We start from the raw sequence: 8,317 nt of genomic DNA on the forward strand, positions 1-8,317 counted from the left end.
CCTGATGAGTCAGCTCCTTTATGCCCCTGTCCTAGCTATCTGGGTTTCCTCAGGAGGAGCTGGCCTCTCCCAGACCTGGGAAGCCCCACCTAGGCGCCACCTGTCCCTGCCTTCCACGCCCTCCTTGTCCTCAACCTTGCCCATTGCCACCTACACATGCCTGGCCCTTTCCTTTCCAGTTTTTCATCGTCCTGTTGGTCATCCTCCTAGCAGAGCTGATCTTACTCATCCTCTTCTTTGTCTACATGGACAAGGTAAGCCTTGCCAGATGGGAGGGGCATATGGAATTTCACTACCCTTTGAGTTGGGCCAGGCAGGCCAGGGGCCCTTCCCTGGCCAGAGGAAGAGTGCTGGCAAGCAGCACCTGTGCAGAAAGGAAGACGGAACCATGGGTTGGGAAAGCTACCGAGGAAAGGCCAGTTGGAAGGTTTTGATGGGGGGAGCATAGGGCGGGCAAATTTGGAGGATGGGGGAGTTGTATAGTCTCAGGAAGTGGAATCCTCTGCATGACCAGAGATGGCAGCGGGCTGCCTCTGGCGCTCGCGAGCTCCCTGTCACTGGAAGGAATTAAGCTACTTGGAGAAGGGATTCACACCTGCTCAGGTGGTTGGGCTGGGTGATTTGAGAGCAACCCATGAGAAACAAGGAGGAACTCTCTGGACGAAGCTGGCTGAGCAGGACTGACAGCACAGGGAGGCTGTTTCCTGCACTAGAGCCCTTGAGGACGGGCGCTGCTCCTGGGTTCAGGAGGATGGTGGGTGGCCCCCTATAACCTTGCCAGGCTGGGCAGTTTGCAGTCACGAGCGACACTGGCCAGGATTTCAGTCTCTTGGGGCGTGGCAGGTCCTTTGGTACCATGCGCTCCAGAACTGTGTAAGGAGCAGTTCTTGAAGTAGCTGCCTGAGACACACCGAAAGTTAGAGACATCGTTAGGATGAGAAAGAATAATTTTTTAGTTTTGCACTTGTGAAAGGGAAGAAAGAACAACGGCGAGAGATTTCTCTGTGCCAGCCCTATTCTTGGCCCTTTTATGAGAATTGTTTCCCTTAGTTCTTACAGCAGCACCATGAGTAGATACGGCTATTCAATATCAGGTAGAACAGCAGTGAGGGAGGCGCAAGGTCACATGACCTGTCTTCCTCCCTTAGTTCCTAGGGTGTGTTTTGAGGGGGGCAGTCTGTGGGGAAGCTGTGTAGTGGGGGGCGAGGGTGGCAGAGTGGCCTGTGTGTGTGGCTGGTCCTGGGATGGGAGAGCGGAGGCACGTGGTGTGTTTTTTGCCTCTGTGTGTTACAGCCCTGGCCCTGACCCTGAGTTTAGCTCTGCCGGGAGGCGGTGGGTGCACCAAGGCCTGCTGTATTCTGAAGCTGGGAGTGTGTGCCTACCCCCGCACCTCTGTTGGGCCAGCAGAGCCCCCCACCCCAGTGGGCAGGGCCTTCCAGACCAGCTGCCTCCCCTGCCTTCCTCACCCCTCATCTGTCACCCACCATCCTGGGTGGCCTGAGGTGGGCTGGAGAGACAAGCTGCATCCTGATCCTAACCGTCTCGCTGTGTCCCTGCACCTGGCAGGTGAACGAGAACGCCAAGAAGGACCTGAAGGAAGGACTGCTGCTGTACCACACGGAGAACAACGTGGGGCTGAAGAATGCCTGGAACATCATCCAGGCTGAGGTGTGGGCTGGGCCACACTGGCGGGGCCAGGCAGGGAGGACGGGTGGCAGCCGGCACTTCTAGCTGCCTTCCCAGGTGACCTGACCCGGCACCTGTGCTTTCTGGACTTTAACCGGGAGTGGGGTGGTACCCACCGGGGCATTTGCCTGAACTGCCGAGTCAGACGTGGTACAGCAGGGTGCAGCTAGAGAGAGATGAGGACACAGGTGGGGGCAGGCCTAAGAGAGCTGTGGCTGAGCTTTGGGATGAATGACTGAATTTATTTTAGCAATGATTTGCCTCCATGATGGGGCTTGGCTTAGGTGGGGAGGCCCTGGCTGTAAGAGGAAAACAAGTCCATACTCCCAGACGCACCCATGTTAAGCCCTGGCGAGGGGCCGGCAGGGGCTTGAGTGGCAGTCAGCTTGGGACGGTTTACAGAAAGAGCAGAGGTGCTGGTGGGGAGGTGCCTAGCCCGACGGTGGGCCGCATTGCCCTCTCCCACTCTGGTCTCCAGGAGGGAGCACTCACTCGCTTCCCCAGTGGGCCCGGCTGAAGCCCAAAGAAGGGATGAGAAGCAAGCCCTTTGTGTCCTCCCTTAACTCCAGGGTGGCCACTTTTTGGGGGGCTGGAGTTGGCCTGGGCAAGGGAAGGCCCTGGGGAGGAAGGGGCAGGCCATGGCATGTCTGACCGCCCCTTCCATTCCTGCCGGCCAGATGCGATGCTGTGGCGTCACTGACTACACAGACTGGTACCCAGTGCTGGGGGAGAACACGGTTCCCGACCGCTGCTGCATGGAGAACTCCCAGGGCTGCGGGCGCAACGCCACCACACCTTTGTGGAGAACGGTGAGGCTGGGGATGGGCCGCTTGGGTCCAAGAGCCCATGTGTGGATGTCCTGGCGTGAGGAGACCTATAACGAGGGCTGGGCCCAGGACACTGAGAGGTTGGCTGAATGTGGGGTGGGGTAGGGGCTCACAAAATAAAGCCGAAAGGCAGATGGAAAATGGGGGGTGGGGCTGGACCCACAGTTGGGAGAGTCAGAGGGTGAGGGGTGGAATGGGGTCTGAGGCTGTGCAGCTGGCCTTGCAGGTGGGGCGGAGGCTGCACCAAGGGAGGGGGACAGGGCTGAGGCCAGGGAGGGCTGGGAGGTAAGAGCAAGGACGAGGTGGAAGGAGAGAGTTTGAGGTGGGGGCCGGAGCGCATGGTTGGGCTGGGACCCTAATGTCGTGGGCCTCGCTCCCCAGGGCTGCTATGAGAAGGTGAAGATGTGGTTCGATGACAATAAGCATGTGCTGGGCACGGTGGGGATGTGCATCCTCATCATGCAGGTAAGAGGGGCGTCCCCAGCAGCTGGCCTCAGCGCAGAGGGAAGGAAGCACAGAGAAGTGAAGGCAGTGTTGGTTCATGGCGGAGGGTCTGGAGTTCATCACAGCTTTTCAAGCTTGGCAGCTGTGCCTGCCGCCGTTTTCTGTGAGCTCTGACCTGAGAGCACCTCAGCACTGACAGTGGTGCTCAGGGCTGCCTGTGGCCAGGCCTAGGCTGGGATATTGAAGCTGGAGTCACCCCCCGTGGGTTCCCCCAGTTCTGCCCGAACCTTGAGCCCAGAGAGCCATGCAAGGCATACACGGTATCCCCTGGTCACCGTCTTTACAGCCTGTGCATACGGCACACTATCTGTGGTGACTGTGAGACCACAGCGGGCTTCCTTCTGCCTCCTGCACTTGTCTGGGTCCCCAGCTCCTTTGAGATCCAGGAGGGGAGGGACACAAACAAGTAGTGACGTCGTCCTGAGCACACATCATTGGTGAGACAGCCCTGTTGCTGCCACAACATTGCACCATGTATTCTACAAGCAGACAGGAGAGGCTTGGCAGGAGTCCTGTTTTTTTCTTTTTTTAAGTGACAGGGTCTCACTTTGTTGCTCAGGTTGGAGTGCAGTGGCGCCCTTATAGCTCGCTGCAGCCACAAACTCCTGGGCTCAAGCAGTCGTCCCACTTCAGCCTCTCAAGCAGCTGGGACTACAGGCGTATACACCACCATACCTGAATGACTGAAAACTTTTTTTAAAAAATAGAGATGGGGCCTCCCTCTGTTGCCCAGGCTGATCTCAAGCCATCCTCCCACCTTGGCCTCCTAAAGTGCCACTGTGCCCGGCTGCCCTGAGTCCTGAACAATCCCTGCCACCTCCCACTCCCCACCTTGGCTCCTGTGAGCCCCCACTTAGGGCCAGGTCCTCCGTGCATCCCGTGCCCACAGCACCCCTCTGAGTGGGCATGCGTGCGCGTCCTGCAGAGGTTTGGTGGCTTCTGGTCTAACAGCGCCACGAGGCTGAGCCAGCGTTCACCTGTGTGTGACCTCTGTTCGCGGTTTTCTTCATTTCTTCATGCCACAAGCATTTTCCTGGCACACCCGTGGCCATCCCTGCTTGCTCCAGGTGCCCTGTGACATCCCAAGCCTCTCGGGGCTGAGGTCAGGTCCAGGCTGCAGCAGCTGCTGCCTCAGGCCCCTCCCCGTCTCTTTCAGATCCTGGGCATGGCCTTCTCCATGACCCTTTTCCAGCACATCCACCGGACTGGTAAGAAGTACGACGCATGAGCGGGCTGGCCGGGAGTGCCCGCCCCGCCCTGCTGCCCCGTGGAGGGAAGAAGATTGAGCTTTGTGTCGCCTGCCTGCACTCTCCAGATGTGACCCCTGCACCCACCCACCCCGGCCTGCCCTACCCCACCTACCCTGCCTCAGCCTCGGACTTCTCAGTGGGTGGAGTGCCAGGGAGGAGGAGGCACACGGAGACCTGGGGCTCGGGGCACCTGGATTCCTGCATCTGCATATGCGTATTTGCCAAAGACGACAGGGTGGGCTGGGGTGCACTCAGGAGGAACCCCCAGCACTGATGGGCTTCTGCCCCTGCCCTTCCTCACACTGACACTTTGTCCCCACGTGGGGTGGGGAGCAGAGTGCCCGCCCCGTGGAGATACCGCCCCAGCAGGGGCTGCTACGTCCATGGCCACCATGGGGCACTTGGCGGGGCGGGGGTCTGCCAGCCTCTGGGCAAGGCCCCTGGAGCATCTCGCCCAGGCTTTTTATACCTTACAATGTAACTTTTTTTATTTTATTTTACTCTACGATTATTCAGGAATATTATCTCTCAGATAAGTTTAGGGTTAGATTTCTGATTTGTAACTTTTTACTGTGTTGATTTCTTTAATGGTTTGAATTTTTTTCCCTGAGGGTGAGGGATGGGTGGGAAGAGAGGACATCTGTCCAGTCTCAATCAGGACAGACCACCGTGCGACACTCGGGAGGCTCTCGGATGGGGCGTGCCTGCGCCCTCAGAACGTGTGGGAAGGAGGGGCCGTGGACGGGATGCAGGACCTTGCCAGGCTGGTGTCTGAGGACGGGAGCCTGGGAGAGGTGGGTGGAGCATGAAGCAGGCTGGAGGCGCCCCTGCACAGGAGGTGGCGTTTGCTGACTAATGGAGCTGGAAAGGCCAGGGCAGGGGGGCCCACGGTGCTGGAGAAACGCTTTGCCAGGAATGTGGCAGAGCTAGAGGGGTCCTTAGACTCTTCGCTGAGGAGCAGTTGTTGGCATTTTCTTTCTTCCTTCCTCCCGCTCTCTGCTGGCACAGGAGGCTTCCCCTTCCACCCCGTGTGGGTGCTCCCACAGCAGGTTCCGCACACCCCAGTTATTTCAGACATTCCTGCTAGAAACTGTCAGACAAATACCTCTGTAGTTCGGATGCTGCTCACTTTCTCCCTTGCTTCTGGAAGGGGAAGCAGTCCTTAGCTTTTGCTGTGCTGGGACAGTGGCAGGGGATCCACAGGGGCGGGGACCCACGGTCGTCCCCACCAGCCTTGCTCAGCTGTGGGTTGCCCTGCTGGGAAGGAGGGAATCATGTCCACCTGGGTCCCAAGATCTTCGCCGCCTTCCCTGGGGCCATGGACAGCAGCAGTGGGTTGGGTGGCGATCCTGTCGTCTGTGATCCCAAGGAGAAGAAATACAGAAAACCCAAACGAGGTCAGACTGGCTCTTGTTACTAGAGCCACGGGAAGAAAGCAGCCGGAGTCATGCATGTGCAGAGCTGGGCCTGGGAGGGAAACAGGCTGGGGAGTGAGGCGGGGAGTGGGGTTCGGCTGCAGCAGGGCGCCCCTCCAAACTGCAGCTGGGCTGGCGTACTGTTTTGCAGTCCAAAAGGTGGCGGATCCATGGGACCGAGCATGGGGACCTTACCCACTAGCCAGCATCTACTGCACTTGCTCAGGTGGGGCCTTGGTGGGCGGCTGCCTTTCCTTTACAGTTTGTCTTGTCGCCCTGGTTTCCCACTGCGGCCAGGTCTCTTCTCCAGCCTCCACCTGTCTGTTCTGCTCCAAGAGCTGAGACACAGCCACCCAGCACCAGTCACTCCTCTGTTCACCTTAAGTAACACACACATCGGGACCAGGAGGATAGAACTGTTGGCATTATCAGGACTCGTGTTTTGCGGGGGTGGGAGTTGAGAGGAGGGTGGTCTTGTGAGTTGGGCAAGGTAAAGGCCGCTTCCCTGAGGCAGGGGCGGTGGTGCCGATGGACCCCGGGGAGGCCCACATTTGAGCAAAGCTGCCCTTCCCTTGTCCCCTGGCCTGGCTTCCTGGTAAGGAGCTTCAGCCACCTCCCCAGGAACCCCCAGAGTGCAGATTCTGGAGCAGACACACCCTGGCAGAGAGACACTCGGCACACAGGTGCTCCAGTTGCACGGTGGGACCCGGGGCCTCGTGCGTTTCTCGCTGTGGGTGGGGTGGGTGGGTTGGTTTGTGCCTATCAATGCAATTTTTAATTTTTGTTAATATCAACAGCAAAAGCCGAGTGCGTTGGGAGACGTGCAACCTCCCTGAAAATCTTTTATGTTGCTGGAGTGCTTCAGGGGTGGCCTCTGGCCCCAGAGCCTTTGCCACAGTGCCCCCACCAGCCCCCACCTCATCCGTCTGTTTGCAGAGCCTCATCTACAGGTCCCCACGCCGCCTTCTTTACTCGCTCTGCGCTTGGCTGTTTCGTTATTTGGCTGAGTCTACGTTGGGTGGAAGTCTCTGTGCACGGAATGGGTGTTCCTCCAAGCGCCTTCCACTCGGAGGGCCACACCCGGCGATGCCAGTGAAGGTGGCACAGCCTCTCTTCAGTTTCTCTTGACTGTGATCTCACTGGGGCAGAATTCCCCGGAGAGAATTCCCTCACTCACGGCTCCCTCTGCCAGAGTTAGTTCAATCAGGTCTGATGTGAGCAATTTACACACTTGTCTCAGAAAGTCCCTCAGGGTTTGTAGAGGACTCAGGGGGCATCCGCTGCAGACTCAGCCTTTCTCTGCCGCCATCTTGCAGCAGGGGTGAGCGGGCACAGGCTGCGAACTGCCCTTGGGTGGTGGTAGCAGGGGTCAAGGTGCAAGTCTCCCCCTGCACCCCTCCCCCAGCTTGCGCCTTGTCACCCCCTCTCCCTCCAGCATGGGCCTGCGTCTCAGGCTCTCTGGAAGGGCGGCCCTGCCCCAGACCCTCTTGCAGATGTCCTGGTTTGACTTGGAACTAGGTGGCCATCTTTCCAGGCTTTGGTGGCCAAAGAGCAGTCCAGGTGGATGGAAGTGGCTGTCCCCTCCTCTCCAGCCCCTGCCCACCCACCGGTGGAGGTGCTAACTAGCAGGGACGTGGCATAGGATGGGAGCTGGGTGCGAGCTGTTTGGGGTCCATTCTTTGTCCCTCAGCTTCTCAGAGTCCAGCCAGCCCTTGTGTTCCCGTGCCCCCCACTTTCCTCCTCCCCACTGCAGTGAGGCAGTAGTCCAGGGTGGGGCCTGGCCTCCCTGCCCTGATTGGGCACTCAGGAGGTGAGGCCTGGGGGGCTTCCTGCCCACTCCTTGCCCACCTGCCTGCCCCCGGGCAGCACGGGAGGGAGAGCAGGGCGAGCACGCTTGTTGGTTTCAGATGCACTTTCTGCTTGCGATGCCGTATCTGTGCGTTCCTTCATCCTGGTCCTGGCTTTATGGAACACCATGTTTTTAGCATGTTTTTAAATAAAAACCAATAAAGTGTCAAAAGCACAGCAGGCTGTCTCTCAGTGGTGTGTGTTGTTCACTCAGCCAAAACTGTGACGTATGTTGTGGTTGGTGTGAGGGACCCAGATGGATCAGATACCCCTCCTGCTGTTCACGCAAGACGCACCCCCACGGGGACCTCCTCTCTCTTTTGGGGCCCAGGTTACAGATCTGCTGGCGCGGGGAGGGTCTCAGTCCTCTCTGGGTGCCTGAGGAATCTTCACATCACCCCTTGAAACAGGCTGGATCGGGGTCAGTCCCAGTGCCCGAGCCCTCTGTGTGAGAGGCCGTAGTCCTGTCTCCGTACACCCATCATACATGGCCAGTCCTGTGGCCGGGCCCCTAAGTGTATGGTGGGAGGGGTATGGAATAAGGCAATTATAGCTTCCAGGAGGGGAAGGGGCTTCCTGTGGGGGTGGGGGCTGTCAGTTTCAGAAGCGGTGTTCTTCCCAGTCCCTGTGATGTGCCCAGGGTTCATTTGACCTTGATGTCTCCTAGGACTGAGGGGACCTCACAGTGTGACTTGGCCCTTTCAGGTGACTCTGGGACAGCCTCCAAGAAGGAACACGGTCAGGATGAGGATGGTCAGCAGGGAAGGCCGTTAAAACCATGAGCGGG

At 58.6% G+C, this 8,317-nt stretch overlaps 1 protein-coding gene and 1 pseudogene across 4 annotated transcripts in view; both read left to right on the top strand.

Moving 5' to 3' along the window:
• Nucleotides 1-7,707, top strand: part of TSPAN9 (tetraspanin 9) — a 206,675-nt gene extending 198,968 nt beyond the window's left edge. For 2 of the 3 annotated variants that reach the window (XM_017946494.3, XM_009217726.4), the window contains exons 4-8: nt 180-254; nt 1,567-1,668; nt 2,364-2,495; nt 2,895-2,978; nt 4,174-7,707. In XM_017946494.3, coding sequence (XP_017801983.1) covers nt 180-254; nt 1,567-1,668; nt 2,364-2,495; nt 2,895-2,978; nt 4,174-4,245 — 465 coding nt within the window. In that variant the 3' untranslated portion in view covers nt 4,246-7,707. The remainder of the gene's footprint in view (nt 1-179; nt 255-1,566; nt 1,669-2,363; nt 2,496-2,894; nt 2,979-4,173) is intronic. The other variant, XM_009217727.3, reaches the window with a different exon arrangement.
• LOC108581261 lies at nt 6,074-7,707 on the top strand (annotated as a pseudogene). The gene has a single exon (XR_004176267.1). The product of XR_004176267.1 is annotated as an uncharacterized LOC108581261 (transcript).
• Nucleotides 7,708-8,317: the final 610 nt, after the last annotated feature.

This window comes from Papio anubis, chromosome 9, assembly GCF_008728515.1.
Source record: "Papio anubis isolate 15944 chromosome 9, Panubis1.0, whole genome shotgun sequence".
Taxonomy (NCBI): Eukaryota; Metazoa; Chordata; class Mammalia; order Primates; family Cercopithecidae; genus Papio; species Papio anubis.